The sequence below is a fragment of the Motacilla alba genome, chromosome 8 (genome assembly GCF_015832195.1).
Source record: "Motacilla alba alba isolate MOTALB_02 chromosome 8, Motacilla_alba_V1.0_pri, whole genome shotgun sequence".
NCBI lineage: Eukaryota > Metazoa > Chordata > Aves > Passeriformes > Motacillidae > Motacilla > Motacilla alba.
In genome coordinates this window covers 1,264,638-1,284,575 of record NC_052023.1, presented here as the reverse complement: position 1 = coordinate 1,284,575, position 19,938 = coordinate 1,264,638, and the positions used below count along the sequence as shown (strand labels likewise).

General features: G+C 48.7%; 1 protein-coding gene across 1 annotated transcript in view; it reads left to right on the top strand.

The window, feature by feature from the left end:
• The first annotated feature begins 1,939 nt into the window (after positions 1-1,939).
• The window catches only part of SGIP1 (SH3GL interacting endocytic adaptor 1), a 50,631-nt gene continuing 32,632 nt past the window's right edge, over positions 1,940-19,938 (top strand). Inside the window, exons 1-4 of the mRNA XM_038144581.1 lie at positions 1,940-2,587; positions 7,658-7,696; positions 14,776-14,839; positions 17,652-17,676. Of these exons, the coding sequence (XP_038000509.1) occupies positions 2,485-2,587; positions 7,658-7,696; positions 14,776-14,839; positions 17,652-17,676 (231 nt within the window). The 5' untranslated portion in view covers positions 1,940-2,484. The remainder of the gene's footprint in view (positions 2,588-7,657; positions 7,697-14,775; positions 14,840-17,651; positions 17,677-19,938) is intronic.

The following is a 19,938-nucleotide window of genomic DNA, read 5'->3' as shown; positions in this document are numbered from 1 at the left end:
TCCTAGCAGGGATTAGGGGAACCATCTGTTCAGTAATCCCGGCCCCGCTGCGGCGTTCCCCGGCAGCCAGGGTGGGACAGGGCTGGGCACGGAGACCCCGCTGAGGTCCCGTTCCCTCACTGGTTCCTCCAGACCCTTGGAGGCGCTTGGCTTCTGGATTAATTCTTTAAATGAGAGGGAAAATATATTTTATTTTATTTATTTTACTTTTTTACTATTCTAATGGGGCAAAAAATTGGTTTTCATTAATGAAAAATACCTTATTTTTTTTTCCAATGGGAAAAATGATGCGGGGATTGCTCCGAGCGGGGAGAAATCCCGACGAGCACGTGGGGCTGCTCCTCAAGATGCTGATGCGGGCCGAGCGGCAGGAGGGAGCTTTCCCGTCCGCGGTCACGTTGCAGAGCCACACCGCGGGCGCGGGGACGCGCGGGCTGTCCCCAGAGCGCCGCTGCCGCGCCCGGCAGGGGACAGGAGGGCAGCGGCGCCTCCCCCGCGGGCAGCTGGGCGCTGACGGTGCCCGTCCCGGTTCTCGGTTTTTATTTCCAGACGCTGGGAAGCGGCGGGGACCGAGCCCGGGCTGGCCCCGCTGTCCCGTCCCGCCCCGCTGCTGCTCGGGGTGAGGGTCCCGGGAGGAGCCTGGGGGGGTTCCAGCGCCTTTCCTGCCAGGAAAAAAACCCAACCGGACTTTGGGAGCCGGGTTTGCCAGGCACGGTTCGAAATCCCGCATTTTCCTGGATAAACCGGGCGGGATCCCCCTAATTTAGGCTGAGCCCCCGCCGGCCCCAGTGGCAGCTCTGGGGACAGCTCGGGAAGGGGTGAGGGAGCCGGGGTGGCACTGCGGGGGGACACGGGGCAGGGTGGCACTGCGGGGGGACACAGGACAAGCTGGCATCACGGAGGGACACAGCGGGGGTGGCATCTCGGGGACAGGAGGCAGGGTGGCACTGTGGGGGGACGTGGAGTGATGGTGGCATCGCGGGGGCACACAGAGCGTGGGTGGCATCGTGGGGACACGGGGCAGGGTGGCGTCTCGGGGACAGGAGGCAGGGTGGCACTGTGGAGGGACGCAGAGCGGGGGTGGCACCGTGGGGACACGGGGCAGGGTGGCACCGCGGCGACACGGCCCGGGCGCGGCGCTCGCAGCCCCCCCGCTGCCTCCGCGGCCTCTTTTGTTCCCCGCTCCGCTGTCCCCTCATGCGAGATTAATTCCCGGGCGCCGCTGGAAGCAGTCGGGGAGGAATCTCTCCCGCATCCTCCCGTCGGGGCTAATTGCTGCCGCTCTGACGTCAGCCATGGATTTGTCCCTCGGGTGGCTGCGGGGCGGCCCCGGCGCTGCCCTCTCCGTCCCCTCGGGGCTCCGTCCCCTCGGGATCCATCCCCCGGGCTCCATCCCCTGGTATCCATCCACCTCCTAACCGGACCGCGGCCGGGAATTATCCGCGCGGGCCGCAGTAGGATTAAGGGAGGGGAAGTGCGTCACGAGGTGCGGACAGGGGTTCTGCTTTTGGGGAAAACGGCGCTGGGGAGGGTGGAAAAGGGGAGAAAAAAAAAAAAAAAAGAAAAAAGAGAAATAATCTGGGAAATAGGTTGGAGCGCTCCCGGGGGTGTGTCGGGAGCGAGCGCGCATGTGAGGAGCGCGGGGCGGGAGGCAGCCAGCCCGCCTCGTCCTCCCTTCCCGCGAGCATCCTCCGCGGTGCCATCCTGGAGGTGATACAGGCGCAGCAGCATCCATGGCCTGCCCCTAGCGCGGCGTGCCCGCTCCTTCCTCCTCCTCCTCGGCCTCCTCCTCCTCCTCCCCGCCGCCCGGGAAGCGCCGGGGCCGGGCGCTGCTGAGCGGCGATCGCACTCTCCCGCGTTTCTCCAGGCTCCTCGGGAATTGAGGAATGCGATTCTGCCACCATGATGGAAGGTAGGTGATGAGCCGGGCGCGTTCTTGCGCGCTGGGCACGGGGGGAGGCAGCGAGCCCGTGCCCGGGGGGCTCGAGCCGTTCCTAAATTAGATAATAACGCTGATAATGATAATAATGATGATGATGATGGTGCGATCAAACCCTCCCCTCCCCCTAATCCCGAGCGCTCGGAGGCTCAGCCGAGCGGCAGGGTGGTGATATAATATCGAGCCCGTCAGGTTATTTGCAATTCCATCCCCAGCCCTGTGTAGGCAGCTGGGGCTGCGCGAATTCCCGGTTTTCCGCGGAGCTGCCGCTTCCTCCAGCCCAGAGCCGGCTGGATTTGGATCCCGAGATCCCGATTTTCATCCTGCTGTGCTGCGCAGGGGATGGAGCCGGGGCTGTGCGGCTGCCGGAGGGGGTTCGGTGGCTTTCCCCGGGTGGATGAGCATCGCTGCAGCGGGAAACGAGGGAATCGCGGCTCCGGATGATTTTTTTCTGGCCGAGCCGTGGAGATGCGGGTCGGGGGAAGGAGGAGGAGGAGACGCTGGATTGGGGTTTCTCGGCATAAAAAAGGGGATGGGGAGGAAATATGGGCTCCAGGCACAGGATGCTTCAGGGAGCTGTGTCTGATCCTGTGTGGGAAAAGCCCCTGGGCATGACAGGAATTTTATCCTCTGTCGTCTGTCTCGGCCGTATGTAAAGCTCTCCTTGATTATTTATAATTTTAATTCCTCCTGGAGCAGGATGCAGGGAAAGGATGTCTTGGATTTAATTGTATTTTAGCAGAATGGATGTTCCAGGGCCAGCAAGAGCAAAATATATTGAATTTTGGGGGAATTTCTGGCCCGTTGGTGGCAGCAGCAGGGCCTGGCTTGGTGGAGCCTCTTCCAACCCAGGGAGCTCCTTGGAATGACAGGCAGAAATTGGGGAATTGCTTCCCGGACTATCCCCGAAATGCGGGGCTGCCCCTTGCCCAAATTCACCTGGAGAGGCCTCAGGATCCGTGGGGTTTTTGTGGGTTTAGGATGGTTCCCTGGCCTCGGGAATTGGGGTGTTGTCACGGCCGTGTGGGGGCACATGGAGCAGCCTCTCCTGGGATGGGTTTGGAGGCTTTGGTGTGAGGGAAATGAGTTTTGCTGTCCCTTGGATCCCAGGAAAAGCCTTCCCCGCTCTCCCTGGTGCTGATGAGAGTCACAAGCAAAAGAGGTTTTAATTTTAGCCCATGACATCAAACCCATCCCACGACAGGAGCAGGTCATGGCAGGGAAAATGCCATTAGAAACCTGCTTGCTCCCAAAATTCCAACATTTCTGGACGAATTCACGTGGATAAACCGAAGCTGTCTTGTTGCAGGCCTTGGTTTGAGTTATTTATTCAGTTTTGAGGCTGCCTGGGGGAAGTCAGTTGGGGTTTTGAGGCTCTTCTGGGATTTGGGGTTTTTGGTTTTGGGGTTTTTTTTTTGGGTTTGGTTTTACTCCTTGAGGCTTTTGGCCTGGCAGGAGCTGTGGTCACTGCCCAGCCCCACGCTGGAGATGGATCCAGGGCTGGCATGCTGGGCTCTGGCAGAGGTGGAATCACCTTCCATGACCCAGTCGTGCATGGGGGGTAAATTAAACACTACTCCTAAAAAGCGAATTATTAAACAGCTCGAAACGTTCCCCAAGGGGTTGATGCAAACCTGGAACAGAAGCTGGAAAATTAGAAATAATTCCTGGGGATTTTTTGAGTTTTGAAATGGTTGGAAATCGGTTGGATTTGTGGGAGGGTGGAACTTCAAATCACCCTGAAACTCTGGGCCTTTGCAGGGATGGTTTATTTAGTATTAATACAGAAATTCCATGGTTTTAGCAAACTTGGCTTAACTGGAGCTGAAACTTTTAAACCTGTGCAGAACACCCAGAGTTCCTCGCAGCGAGCCTCTTAAAGGGGTTTAATTATCACTGCAATTAATTATTTACATCGTTTTTCCTTCTGGGGTGGTGGGCACCGAGCTGGCAGCGGAGGGTGGGCGCAGGACCTGAGGCCACCCATGGCCAGCAGGATGCACCTGGCTCATGGGTTCCCTTTGGATCCTTTTCTTTGGGGAAAAGAGAGAATTCACCTGGTTGGGAACGGCGCAGGATGAGCAATTTTGTTAGCCATGGACATTGACAAAATATTCCAAATATTGAGCACATTCTTCTGGGAGACGGGAGGAAAATACTTCTTTTTCGTGGGTGTCTAAAAATCCCAATGATTCCCCAAAAAACAAGCAAAGGAGGTTTCTTTCCCAGACCCTGATCCTTGCTGGAGGACACCGAAGGTGTCACAGGTGTCTCCAGCAGTGGAAATTCCTGCACCTCCACGGAGGGGCAGGAACATTCCATGGATTTGCTGTGCTTGGCTTCACTCAGCTGGGTCGGGATGGGGATCAAACCCCCAGGATTGACGAACCAGATGGGTTTGGCTGTTCCTGGGATTGAGGAACCAGATGGGTTTGGCTGTTCCTGGGATTGAGGAACCAGATGGGTTTGGCTGTTCCTGGGATTGAGGAACCAGATGGGTTTGGCTGTTCCTGGGATTGAGGAACCAGATGGGTTTGGCTGTTCCTGGGATTGAGGAACCAGAGGGGTTTGGCTGTTCCCTGGGATTGAGGAACCAGATGGGTTTGTGTGTTCCCTGGGATTGAGGAAGGTGAGGGGTTTGGCTGTTCCTGGGACTGAGGAAGGCTCGGAAGCGCTGCGGGCGGAGGTGAGCACCCGGGCACGGAACGGGTTTGACTCCTTTGGAATGCTCCCCTGCGTCTCCAGGCGTTGGGAGGCTTGGAGGAAGTTTGGGAATGGCTGCTCAGGGAGGAGCTCGGATGCTGGGGAGACGGGAGCAGACGTGGTTCCTTTGGAAAAGGTCATTCCTGCTTTCCCTGGGGTGCTCCCTGTGCCCCTCCAGACCCCAGATTGGGGAGAGCCTTCCCAGAGTGGGAATTTCTCGGAAACTGGGGAGTTTGGTCACTCAGGGAATTTCCACGGGGATGTTCTGTCCAGCTGGGGACAGTGGGAGGTGTCCCAGCCCTCGGCAGGGTGGGGTGAGATGGGATTTAAGGTCCCTCCCAACCCAAATCAATCTGGGATTCTCTGGTCACATCCAAACTGGGAAAATCCTTCTGGAATCATTTTTTAGCCCTGGTGGTCTCCATTTTTGGGCCCAGAGGCATCAATGGCACATCCCAAAAATCCTTTTTGTTTGTTGAAAATTGACTTTATTTTATTTTCAGAGGGTCTTTTTCAGTAAAGTTTGTTTGAGTGCGCTCAGTGTTGTCTGCAGCACTCAGCAAGGAAATTACCTGGGAAAATTTGGGGGCGTTTTGGGTTTGAGGAGGCAAAATTCGGGGGTTTTCTTTGCGAAAGCCACCAGCAGGTTTGATGGAAATATGAATTCAGGCACGGATGGAAAACCATCCCAGAAAATTCCCAGAACACCGAGTCAGGAGCTGGATTTTCCAGAGTTTGGCCAGAAATCCACGGCTGAGCTCGGATCCAAGGAGAGCCAGGGCTCGGTGTAGGATATCCCCATCTTTGCCCTCTGAGATGGATTTTTCCAGACCTGCTGGAATTTTCTGCAGAACTGGGCTGAAACCACTTCTTGAGGATGCAGGAGGAGATTTTTCCCCTCTTTTCCCAGGAAATGCTGAGCCTGAGCCAGGGGTTTGGGTTTGGGATTTGGCTGCTCCTGTATCCCAGGATGGGCTGGGGGTTGGGGACATCCCACCAGGCTCAAGGCCGAAGATGTCCATGGAGGATTTTGGGATGTTTTTGGGGGGCTGATCCAGGTGGGTTTGAGCTCTCAAGGAGGAATTTTGTGGGATTGAGGCCTTGGAAGTGAAAAGCTTGGAAGAGAGGTGGGAAAAAGCTCTGGAGCTCTCGGGTTTGGGGTTCAAACACAAAACAACAAAAGAGAGGAAGCAAAACCTGGGGAAAGAAAGTGGCAAAACCTAAAAACAAAAGGCGAAACTCCTCCTTGGGGTGAGCCCGGTTTAAAATGTGCCCTTGGGCATCTGGAACTGGTGCCCAAGCGCAGGAATTTGGGATTTCCTGCCGAGGCAGGAATTTCCTGTGTGATTCACCAGCCCTGCACTGTTCCAGGGATTGCAGGGAAAAAATTCCACGTGAGGTCAGGGCTGCTCACCTTGGACCCCCCCCAGGGCGGGGATTTACTCCTTAAAAACGGGGATTTGGGATGAGATCCTGCCCTAATCTTGATGCTGAGCCCCCAGAGCTGCTGGAGGTGAAAAATGGGTTTGTGGCAGGAATCCTGACCCAGTTTTGGGAGAGGAGGAGCACCAAGGAAAATGGGATTAACCCAGAGTCCGTGGCAGGAATCCCAATCCAATATTGGGATTGGAGAGGGGGAACACGAGGGAAAATGGGATTTATTAGAATGTGCGGCAGTACTGGGATTGCAGAGGAGGAGTAAGAAGCAAAAGGGGAGGAGGGGAATGCAGAGCTCCTCCCCGGAGCAGTGACCTGGAAGTGTTGGGATGCTCCAGGGCTGGCAGGAAGGATCCATCTGCCTCGGCAAGGGAAGGGGGGCGATTCTGCCTCTTCCCCATATATATATATTTTTTTTATTATTTTTTTTTATTTTTTTTTCCCCCATATATGTATTTTTTTCCAAATATAATTTCCCCTATATATATATATATTCCTTTTTCCATTATATATATATATGTATTCCTTTCCCCATTATATAAATGTATTCCTTTTCCCATTTTATTTATATATATAGATATATTCCTTTTCCCATTTATATATATATAGAGATGCATTCCTTTTCCCATTATATATAGATATATTCCTTTTCCCATTATATATAGATATACTCTTTTTCCCATTATATATATAGATATGTTCCCATTATATATATATATTCCTCTCCCGATTATATATATATATAGATATATTCCTTTTCCCCATTTTATATATATATAGATATTTTCCCATTTTATATAGATATAGTCACTTTCCCATTTTATATTGGTACAGTCAGCTTCCCATTTTATATAGATATAGCTAGTTTCCCATTTTATATATATTGATATAGTCAGTTTCCCATTTTATATATATTGATGTAGTCAGTTTCCCATTTTATATATATTGATATAGTCAGTTTCCTATTTTATATTGATATATTCACTTTCCCATTTTATATATATTGATATAGTCAGTTTCCCATTTTATATATATTGATGTAGTCAGTTTCCCATTTTATATATATTGATGTAGTCAGTTTCCTATTTTATATAGATATATTCACTTTCCCATTTTATATATATTGATATATTCACTTTCCCATTTTATATATATTGATATATTCACTTTCCCATTTTATATATATTGATATATTCACTTTCCCATTTTATATATATTGATATATTCACTTTCCCATTTTATATATATTGATATATTCACTTTCCCATTTTATATATATTGATACAGTCAGTTTCCCATTTTATATATATTGATACAGTCAGTTTCCCATTTTATATATATTGATATAGTCACTTTCCCATTTTATATATATTGATACAGTCACTTTCCTATTTTATATATATTGATACAGTTTCCTATTTTATATATATATATGTAGTCAGTTTCCCATTTTATATATATAGATATTTTCCCACTATGTATATATTTCCCTCCATTATATATCTATGTATATTTTCCCCATTATATATCTATATCTCTATTTACCTATTTATCCTCCCACATTATTTTCCCTGCCAGCTGCTTCTTTCCTCATTTCTTCACCCCCAGCCCATGCAGGTGATTTTTATATTTCCCCCCCCGAGGTTTGGGGTGCAGAGCCCCGCATCCTGCGGGCCGGGGGGCCGTGCAGGTGGGATTTGAGGGGTTTTGGCTCTCCCAGGAGCACAAGCGGGGCCCTGCTGGCTGTGCCAGCCATTGAGGAGCGGGGCCTTTGCGCGGAAGCGGCGTCCCCAAGCTGCAGGTGCCCCTGCCCGGCCGCTGCCCAGGGGCTGTGCGGGGGGAATGAGGGGGCAGCGGGGCTGGAGGCGCTGCCGGCTGCGGGGCTCGGCTGCTGGGACCCGCGACAAACCCGTTCCCCTTGCATTTCTAAATTAGTTTCAGCTGTTGGGGTTTAAATTTGATTTTTCGCCCCCTTTAAATTTGATTTTTCGCCCCCTTTAAATTTGATTTTTCGCCCCTTTAAATTTGATTTTTCGCCCCCTTTAAATTTGATTCCCCCCCCCCCCCCCTTTAAATAACCAGGTCACACACAACACTATAAAATAATATAAAATAATATAAAATAATATAAAATAATATAAAATAATATAAAATAATATAAAATAATATAAAATAATATAAAATAATATAAAATGCAATGTGTAAGATATATATAATATAAAATAATATATATAAAATAATATATATGATACTACTGCAAAATACAAGATGTAAAATACAAACCAGGTCATATGCAATATTATAAAATCATATAAAACACTCTAAAATGCAATATATAAAAATGCAAACCAGATAATACACAACATTATAAAATAATATAAAAGGCTATAAAATGCAATGTAAAAGGTATCATATATAGTGGTATATATGATATAAAAGAATATAAAATACTCTAAAATGCAATATATACAATACAAACCAGATAATACATGACATTATAAAATAATATCAAATACTGTAAAATGCAATATATAAACTACAAACCAGGTCATATACAACACTATAAAATAATATAAAATGCAATGTATAAGATATCATATATAGTAGTATATATCATATAAAATACTGTAAAATACTGTAAAATACAGTATATCAAACACAAACCAGGTCATATACGATATTATAAAATAATATAAAATACTGTAAAATACAGTATATAAACTACAAACCAGGTCATGTACACCACTATAAAATAATATAAAATGCTATGAAATGCAATGTGTAAGATATCATATATAGTGGTATATTTAATATGGAATAATATAAAATACTGTAAAATGCAGTAAATCAAATACAAACCAGGTCATGTACAACATCATAAAATAATATCAAATACTATAAAATACAATATATAAAATAGAATAGTATAAAATCATATAAATACTCTAAATGGCAATGTATAAGGTATCATATATAGTAATATAAAATAATATCGAATACTATAAAATAATATAGAATATAAAATAGAATACATACAATTAATATAATAGAAAACACTGTAAAATGCAATATGAAATATATAGTCTTGCATCTATTACAACCTAAAATATGAAACAATACAATAATATATAATATAAAATCTATTTTAAATAACATTAATGTAAAATTATATAAAATACTATAAAATGCAATGAAAATATATAGTCTTGCATATATTACAACATAAAATGTGAAACAACACAATAATATATAATATAAAATCTATATTAAATCATATGATTAATGTAAAATTATATAAAATACTATAAAATGCAATAAAAATATATAGTCTTGCATATATTACAACCTAAAATATGAAACAATATAATAATATATAATATAAAATATATTTTAAATAACATGATTAATGTAAAATTATATAAAATACTATAAAATGCAATATAAAAATATATAGTCTTGCATCTATTACAACCTAAAATATGAAACAACACAATAATATATAATATAAAATCTCTATTAAATATATAAAACATATTTTTAAAATAACATGTATATATTTTAAATAACATGATTAATGTAAAATTACATAGAATACTGTAAAATGCAATATATAAAGTGTATAATACATACATATACTTGTGTATTATACATGTGTGTGTATGTAACACGTACAAATAATACATAAGATTAGAAAACACAGAATGATACGAGCTAATAACGCGGATGATGAGCTGTAGTATCATCTATGAGTAGAGTAGATGAGTATAGTAATTGATTCCATTTCTGTTGGTGGTGCAGTATGATTCTCATTCATGTTCTTGTTTCTCCCTGTAGGGGAGAGGGTGGAGAGCCTGCCCAGCTCCGGATTTAACCTTTAATCCTTTAGGGTTTAGGGTTTGGGCCTTTGGGCCAGGCCTTTAGGCCAGGCCTGCCTCTCTGTTGATCCCCGGCCTCCATCCCCGCTGCTCCTGCGCGCTCTGGGCAGCCCCGGGCAGGGTTCCCTCCTCCTTTGGGGTGGCGATCCCGGCTTTCCCTGGCAGAGGGAATTCCGGGCGCTTTGGGGTCAGCCGGGGCAGGATTTGGGGTTTCCTGTGGGGTTCTCCGGCCTGCCTCTGCTCCGGGGATTGCGGGGAAGCGCTCCAGGCCAGGCCAGGCCGGGGCTGCTCCTGCTGGCCCGAGGCGCTCGTGTGCGTGGCCACGGCCTTTTTATCGGTGCTTTCACCGTTTTTGGTGACTCTTACGGGCTGCCGTTACTGTTTATTGTTATTATTTGTTATTTTGGTAGCACAGGTGGGGCTTGTTCTTCTCGGCGAGGACGGGTTGCTGCGTAAACTCGCTCTTCAGATTTTTTAATGGGAATTAACTAACTGCACTTGGCTGAAGCAGCAGGCCTCAACCACGGTTTTATGTTTTTATAATATTTTTATTTGTGTGCGGCATTACCCTCCCTTAAAACTGAATTTCCTGCGTGATTTCTCCCCTGGGAACACCCGAGGGTTTCAGGAGCTCTGTTTTTCTGTGCTGAGCACAGGCAGGGTTGGGCTCTCCTTGCATTCCCAGATTTCTGGGCTCTCCCAGGGAATTTGGGAGGAATTTGCAGGTTTGAGTGTGCTGGGAAAGCAAAGGAAAAAAAAATTACATTATTTGTAGGCAAAATTTATTTATATTTATTTTAATATATTTGTTTATTATATATATAATAGATGAATATATTTATATCTATATTTCTATATTTTATATATATTTACTACATATAAAAATATATTTAATACAAATTAAATATATATTTTTATTTACATTACATTAAATACCCACAGAAACATTATAAAAGAAAGGCTTTATAAAACTGTGGCCTAGCTAAGTGCAGTTAGCTAATTCCCATAAGAAGGAATCTAAAGAATGGGAATCAGTTTGCACAACAACCTATTCTTGCCAAGAAAAATAAGTTGCACCTGTCATAACATCCCATAAAAATCCACAAAAATTAATGTAAACATCTCTAAAAAAGCCTTGCGCATTCACACACGAGCATCTTCAAACCGATGGGACAATTAGCAAAAAAAAATTACCAGCCAATTCGAGTCACACACAAAGTCTTTAAAACTATATAAATGTAAGCTTTATAAATAAAAACCAGCTTTTCCTACGTGAAAAAAATGATTTGAGGCTGCTCAAATCCAGCTCTGAAAACCCCCACACCCAAAACGAGGAAAAATCCAACCCAAGGGTGATTATTTCATTTTCCTCTTCTTCCTTCTTTCCCTGCTCCTGAGCCCGTCACAGATGAATTTTATCTTTGTGCACAGATGAAGTAGAATTCATTTTAAGCAATTTTTTCCTGCTTTAATCATCACCAAGAGCGTCCGCACTCTGTTTTTCCTCCTGGAGAGGAGTTTTCCCTATGAGCTCCATGCTCCCAAGTGAATAATTTCTCTTCCAGGGACCTCCCTCAATATTTGAAACTTAAATTTAAATTTAAAAGTCAGTATTTGGGGGGTCTGGAGACAGCCCGGGGCTGGAGGGGCAAGGGCTGGATTTGGGGGAAGGGGGTGGGTTTGCTCCTAGAATGCAGCTTTGGGTGCAGGAAATGATGTTGGTCCTTCTTAGGAACACAGCAGAGACAGTTTCAGAGTTTTCCAAAGCAAATTATGTTTCCCAGCGGTGGAATTCTTAGGGCTAGCAGGAAAAAAAGGATTTTAGAGGTGGATGAGGCTGGGTTTGGAGAGGCTTTTGTGGCTGAGGTGAGGTCAGCCAGACCTGGCTCTGTTCTGGCAGCCCTGGAGCCTCCAGCCCAGAGAATTCCCAAGGAATTCCCATGGCTCGGGGCTGGGATCTTCATGGACAAGGCTTGATCACTCTGTAAGGCTGAGTCTTGCCAGGACAGGTCTTGGGGAGCCTCAGCCCCAAAAGCACCTGGAGGGGGCTGCAGGAGCAGATCCCCACCTCAGCTCAGCCCCTCTCCTCTGCATGGGGAATTTTCCTGCCCCGGGGACTCAGAGCTGCTGGGAAATGCCATTCCTGGGATTGTCCCCCCGAGCTGTGTCCTTCTGTGGGGACACCCTTTGGGCTGAGCAGAGGGGTTTGTGGGGTTTGCTCTCCAAAGGCAGAGCTCCTTTTGCTGCTCTCTTGCCAAAGATCCCTGTTTTCCCATCTCCTGGAGTCCCCAGCTTGGGATTGTCCCCCTAGCTGTGTCCCTCTGTGGGGACACTGACAGGGGTGAGCAGGGGGATTTGTGGGGTTTGATCTCAGCACCCCTCTCCAAAGGCAGAGCTCCTTTTGCTGCTCCCTTCCCAAAGATCCCTGTTTTTCCCTCTCCTGGAGCCCCCAGCTTGGGATTGTCCCCAGAGCTGTGTCCCTTTGTGGGAAACCCACTGGGGTGAGCAGAGGGGTTTGTGGGGTTTGCTCTCCAAAGGCAGAGCTCCTTTTGCTGCTCCCTTCCCAAAGATCCCTGTTTTTCCCTCTCCTGGAGCCCCCAGCTTGGGATTGTCCCCAGAGCTGTGTCCCTTTGTGGGAAACCCACTGGGGTGAGCAGAGGGGTTTGTGGGGTTTGCTCTCCAAAGGCAGAGCTCCTTTTGCTGCTCTCTTGCCAAAGATCCCTGTTTTCCCATCTCCTGGAGTCCCCAGCTTGGGATTGTCCCCTGAGCTGTGTCCCTTTGTGGGGACACTGACAGGGGGGACCAGGGGCGTTGTGGGGTTTGCTCTCAGCACCCCTCTCCAAAGGCAGAGCTCCTTTTCCTTCTCCCTTCCCAAAGATCCCTGTTTTCCCATCTCCTGGAGCCCCCAGCCTCCGAGCAGATGGAACTCTTCCATAACCCAGATTCTGAGCACATTCTGCCACATTTGGGGTTCTGCTCCAGGGGACCCCAAAGAGCAGCTCAGCCCCGGGGCTCTCAGCCCCTCTGGGTCTGCTCGGGGTTTTTGGGGAGCAGGATTCTCCAGGGGGGTTAATGGGAATATTCCTCTGCTGTTAAGGACTCACCTGAGCCCTTCTGGGATGGGGAAAGGATGGATTTGGGAAAGCAGGGCCAGGAATGGGGCAGGCTGAGCCTGTGGGGCTCAGCTGGTTTTGTGGAATTAATGGATCCCACAGGCTGGAAAACCTGGGATGGGGGAAGATGTCCCTGCCTGTGGGGAGCAGGGTGAGCTTAAAATCCCCTGCATCCCAAACCATCCTGGAATTCTGCTCTAAAATCCCCTGCAGCCCAAACCACCCTGGAATTCTGCTCTAAAATCCCCTGCAGCCCAAACCACCCTGGAATTCTGCAAAAAGAGGGAAAAGCTTGGGGGAACCCCCTGTGCTCCTTCTGCTCTCCAAGGGCTGGGCTGAGGCTGCTGCTCCTGGGGCTCTGGAATTCCAGGATTTCTCTGGAATCCTTGGTGCCAGGCATTGAGCAGATAAAAACCAGGGCTGAGCACAACCAAACTCGGGTTTAAACTGGGTTTTAGCGCCCAGGAGGGATTTTCCTCCTTTCAGCAGTGCCCACAAAGAGCAGGGGAAAGCAGGGAGTCATTAGGACAGAAATATTGGGAATATTAGCTGGGAAATATTAACTGGGAAAACAATATTGACTGTGAAACAAATATTGAGTGGGAAATATTGACTGGGAACATATATTAACTGGGAAATATTGAGTGGGAAACAAATATTGAGTGGCAAACAAATATTGAGTGGGAAATATTCATTGGGAAAGAAAATATTAACTGGGAAATATTGAGTGGGAAACAAATATTGAATGGGAAATAACTGGGAAATATGAACTGTGAAATACATGTTAGCTGGGAAATAATAACTGCAAAACAAATATTGAGTGGGAAATGTTAACTGGGGAACAATTATTAGCTGGGAAATCTTGGCTGTGAAACAATTAACTGTGGACAAAAAAATTAAATGTGGAAAAGAATTTTAACTGGGAAACAAATATTAACTGGGAAATATTGACAGGGAAAAATATTAAATGTGAAAAAGAATATTAACTGGGAAATATTAACTGTGAAACAAATATTGAGTGGGAAATAATAACTAGGAAATATTAACTGGGAAATAAATATTAGCTGGGAAATAATAACTACAAAACAAATATTGACTGGGAAATATTTACTGGGAAGTATTGACTGTGAAAAAATTAACAGGGAAATATTAACTGTGAAACAGATATTGAGTGGGAAATAATAACTGTAATAAATATTAACTGGGAAATAATAACTGTGAAACAACTATTGAGTGGAAAATAATAACTGGAAAGTAAATATGAACTGGGAAATAATAACCAAAAAGAATATGAACTGGGAAATAAATAATAACTGTGAAATAATAACTGTGAAACAATTAACTGGGAAATATTAACTGTGAAACAACTATTGAGTGGGAAATAATAACTGTAATATTAACTGGGAAACAATAACTGTGAAATAAATATTGAGTGTGGACTATGAAGGGGGCAATAACTCAGTCCCACACCCTGGGAGGGAGTTAATTAGTGTTAAAGGAACAAACAAATGGCAGAAGGAAATGTGCCCACAGCCTCCTGGCAGCCCCTGAATCCTGAGACTCCGTGATGCCTTGCCTCTGCCTTTTCCCTTTTTCCACCTCGTTTACGGACTGCAGCCAGGAGGGAATGAGGAGCCTTGAGGAGGGTTGGTGGGGGGGTTATTTACATTAATAAATAATTCCCTTTTCCCTGTGTTCCTCCCCCCAGGACTGAAAAAGCGCACCAGGAAGGCCTTTGGCATACGCAAGAAAGAAAAGGACACTGACTCCACGTGAGTTATCCGGGCTCACGAGGCCTCCGTGGGCTTTGCAGCAGGAGTTTGGGGCATCCCTCGTTGTCTCTGGGTGCAGTTTTATCAGCAGGCACATTCCGGCTGCTCCCTGCACGTGCAGCAAGCCTGGGATTTCCTGGGAGCTGCTGGGAGCTCTGGGTCTGTGGGGGGTTTTTGGGGACGGGTGGAAAAGGAGGACTCGGAGCTGGAGCAGATTCCTCCCTGCCCTTCAGAGCTGGTTGGAGGTGTAAATTCGATTTACACAGACGTTTGTGCAGGGTTTGGTGGCTGGGGATGGTGCAGCACGGGGATTTCACTTCCCAGAAAACATCTGGCAGGGGATTCCTCCCACGTCTGGTGTGGGATGCTGTGTGTGGGGGCTGAGGCTGGGCTGGAGCCCCAGGAGGGGCTGAGGGAGCTGGGCAGGGGCTGGAGAATCCCTGAGGGAGCTGGGAAGGGGCTCAGCCTGGAGCAAAGGAGGCTCAGGGGGCCCTTGTGGCTCTGCACAGCTCCTGCCAGGAGGGGACAGCCGGGGGGTCGGGCTGTGCTCCAGGGAACAGGGACAGGAGCAGAGGGAACGGCCCCAGGCTGGGCCAGGGCAGCTCAGGGTGGATTTTGGGAAAATTCCTTCCTGGAGAAGTTCTCCAGCCCTGGCACAGCTGCCCAGGAGTCCCCATCCCTGGAGAGATTCAAAATCCCTGTGGATGTGGCACTGGGGGACACGAGGTGGCCTTGGCAGTGCTGGGAATGGTTGGGTTTGATGATCTCAGAGGGCTTTTCCAACCCCAGCAATTCCATGATTCTCAGCCACCCCTGCTGTGGCTTTGGGGCGGGTGTCCCCAAGTGCTGTGGCCAAGAAGCCTGTGCCAGCAGGTCCTGGGGACAGCAGGGGACAGGCAGCAGGGAGTCCCCTCCTGCAGCTCTGCTCGGCTGTTTCGTGGTCAGCAGAAATCCCGAGATTTTTCCTTTTATTCCATTTGGATTCGTTCCCCTGAGCTGTTTTATGTCCTGCTGGGAGCTGCTTGGAGGTTTCCCATGCCAGGGGACACAGACCTGGCCGGGTGGCCCTGGTGGCACTGGCATCTCTGCCGGGCTCTTCCTGCGGCAAAGAACAGGGACGCACGGAGCACATCCCAACAGAGGGACGTGCAGCCCCGAGGTGCCATCCTGCTGTCCCCAGGGATGGTGGCATCCACCCCCCGAGCCGTGGGACAGCCGGGAGCTCCGGCTGGGTGTGAGTCCATCCAGAATTGATCCGGGGGGTGGGAATGAGGCTCCTTGGCATCCCCCCCTTGGAAAACCGCTGGGCGCTGCCTTATCCCGGGCTGGGATTCTCAGGGCTCCATCCCGTCCCATCCCTTCCCGCTGTTCCATCCCGTCCCATCCCGTCCCGCGGCTCCCGGCAGGGCCGGGAGGGATCCCCGGCTGCTGCGGAGGTCGCAGAGAGGCCGCCCCGGAGGACGCTGCAATTAGCAGTGCAGTGATTAGCGCGGCGGGGTCACGGCGCGGGCACGGCCCCGAGGGCTTTGGGAGCTCTCCAAATCCCCCCCGGCAGCGGGATGGAGCCGGGAGAGGAGGGCAGGGATGGAGAGGGAGAGGAGGGCAGGGATGGAGAGGAAGAGAAGAGAGGGGATGGAACCGGGAGAGAAAGGAGGAGATGGAGAGTGGAGAGAAGGGAAGGGGATGGAACCAGGGGAGGAGGGCAGGGGATGGACCCGAACCGGGAGAGAAGGGAGAGATGGACCCGGGGGAGAAGGGAGAGAAGGGAGGGATGGAACCGGGAGAGAAGGGAGAGAAGGGAGGGATGGAACCGGGAGAGAAGGGAGGGATGGAACCGGGAGAGAAGGGAGGGATGGAACCGGGAGAGAAAGGAGGGATGAAACCGGGAGAGAAGAGGTGGGAATGGAGCAGGAAAAGGCAGGGATGGTGGCATCTGCCACACTCCTTGGCCACCCCTGGCCACCACCCCCCTAGGACACCGCGCTGGGGTCCCTGGAGCTGCTGATGGGTCTGGAATGGTTCTGCTGGGAGGGTCTCCCCAGCAATTCCGGCCGGGATGGGAGCAGGAGGTGACATCCTCTGTGCTGGGCATCGCGCAGTGAGGGGGAAACATAAAATCAGAAGGGATTTTTGCCACTTCCAAAGGATTTCGGGGACTTTTGTGCAAAGAGATGGAGCCTAAATAGGAGAGATGGGACACAGAATGGGTTGGTTGGAGAACTTTCCAGGCTGGCGTTATTCCCTGGGAAAGAAGGAGCTCCCAGCAGGGTTCCTGTGGTGCCTGAGCCGGGTGTGAGCTGGTGGCGCTTCCCTGGCAGGCAGGAAACTCGGGAGGTGGGGGAGCCCGGCTGGGTCCCGTGGCTGTTTGCATTCCCTAAATCCCAGCATGCCCCGCAGAGCTGCCAGGATCCCAAATCCCATGGGCAGCTGGGGATTGGGGTCCCTGGGGGCCTCAGCAGAGAAGTGTCTGTCCTTCTGGCACAATGAAAGCCTGGACGCTGCTCCAGGTGGGATTCCTGTCCCCTGCAGGGATGGACACGGGGCAGGGATGTGGCTGTGGGATGGGGCAGGAGCCAGCTGGGACACTGCCAGCCCCAGCACTTTATTTCCTGATAAACCTAAAATTTATCAGCTGACAACACGAGGGGAAAAATTCTGTGACCTTGCGTGGGTCCCACGAGGAGCAGGTAACTCAGGTGTGCTGATAATGCCATAACTCCGGGTTTTGCTGCCATGAATTCATTTTAAAATTAAAAAAATCATTTCCACGAGTTACTGGGCTCTAACACAGCTCCTCTTTCTGTTCTTCCAGAGGGTCACCAGACAGGGATGGCATCGTGAGTATTGCCCAGTGTCACCTCCTCTTCCACCACCATCAGCATTTGCGAGCAATTTTCTGTTTAATATAGAAAATAAATGTAAAAACAGGCAAATTCCAGGCTTCCTATAAAAATACAGACAGAGGGAGGCCTGAGGAGTGCCAGGGGCAGCGGGAGCAGGTGTCCTGCTAAAGCCCAGCTCCTCATCCTCCTTTCCACCCCTGCTAATTGGCTTGGGCCAGATTTGCTGCCGGAGGAGTTCATTGCCAGAGCAGCTGTTTCCAACCTCTATTTTTATTTTCTATATTAACCTGAAAACAAAGAGATGTTTGTGGTTTGTTGTTTTGGTGTTTTTTTTTTTTCTTTTCTTTTAATTATTGCTGCTTATATTCCTGGTGTTAGACTGAAATGTCCCTGCTAGAGCTGGGTTAGACACGGGCCCTGTCTCCTTTAGTGTTTGAGATCAAAAATATCCTGGGTTCAGGCTGGCATTTAAACACAGATTTTAGAATTTCACCTCAAAATAAAGATGAGCCCAGCCCTCAAAATAAAGATGAGCTTGTGAGGCTCAGCAGGGAGAGCAGTGCTGGGGCATCTGTAAAAAGATAAAAAATTTGGAGGCCAAGCTGCTCCTTGTAAGAAATCATTTTAGTTTTCCCCCAATCTGACCCAAAATCCTTGGCTTTGGGCACTTCCTGTGTTTTTAAGCTGCTTGTTAGGAAATAAAGATGAAAGTCAAGGTAGTGCCTTCAGCAGGGCTCTATTCAGCAGAGATAAATTAACAAAGAGCAGGGTTAGGCTGGATAAATTAACAAAGAGCAGGGTTAGGTTGGGTATCAGGAGGAATTTCTCCACAGAAAGGGTGGTCAGGGAGATTTGGAGTCCCCATCCTTGGAGGTGTCCAGGGAACACCTGGATGTGGCACTTGGTGACAAGGTGGGGATGGGCGCAGCTTGGGCTGGATGCTCCTGGAGGTTTTTCCAACCTTAATTCTGTGAATATCCAGGGAACATCCTCAGGCTGTCCCCTCTTCCAGCAGAAATCCCATGGGCAGCTTTTCCTCACCAGGTGTGGGCAGAGGGACCTCAGGTGTCCCCTCCAAGGATGCAGAAATGCAATTTTTAGGGGATAAAACAAAGCTCCTGGAGGTGTTTGAGGCAGAGGGATTGGTGATGGAGACATTTAATATAATTTTTCATCCTCCAGACCCTTTTCCACACAATTTTTGCAGCCTCTGGAGTGGCCAGGAGGCAAATCCTGACTGCTGAATAGAGCCCACAGGAAAATCCACCTTCAGCCCCGGTGGAGCCGCAGCTGAGCCTGTCCTTCCTGACAAATCCGTGTTCCCTGGTTCCTAAAACTCAATTTTGTGCACTTAAAAACAAAACCCAAAGACACCAGCAGATATTTTAACCCTTTTTCTGCCACCCCCACCCTTGCAGCAGCCCAGCCCTCATCCCAATGATCCAACTCCCAGTAGCAAAGCCGAGGGCACGCGGGAAGGAGGAAATAAAAACGGGGTAAGGAAAACTGAGCTCGGCTCCCAGATCCCGCAGGGGTGTGGAAAACAGGGAGCCACCCTTGGTTTGGGATCCAGAGTGGAGGAGAATCCCTTTAGGGTCAGCCAGGCCCATGGAAATGGGGTTAAATACAAATGGATGGGGGAAAAGCAGGGATCCCCTGGAACAGCACCCAGAATTCCCATGGAGCAGAACCCAGGGGAGGTTTTCTCTCCTCAGCTGAGCTTCCAAGGAAGCTGCTCCACCCAGGGGTGTGGAGGTGAGGGGCTGCACCCAGCCCTGGGCCAGGGAGTGCCTCCTCCCTTGGGGGGAGCTGGGTGGGAACGGTCCCTCTGGAAGGTCAAGGGTGCTGGATTGTCCCATTTTGGTGCCCAAAATCGTGGTGGCCATGGGACTTTGGATGGGTTTGGGTGCCCAGAGCCAACCAGGGAAGGGTTCCAGAGGTGAAGAATGCCTGGAGCCTCTTCCAAATGGAATTCCCTCGATGCTAAGCAGCAGTTCCTGTGTGTGTTGGTGTCTCATGGCATGGACTCATCCCAGACCCTTCCCACTGCTCCATCCTGACGTCACAATGCCTGGCATGTGGGATAACGGGATCCGAATCCTTCCTGGGACTGCCCTTTCTTTGGGAAGGGGTTTTATCTCCCAGGAAATATTTCCTCATAATTTCCTCTGCTTGACTGGAGTTGGGAGCTTCCCAAGGGCTGGAAGATCCCAGCCCAGGGAGAAATGGCCCTTTCCTCACTTTTCCCTAAGGAAT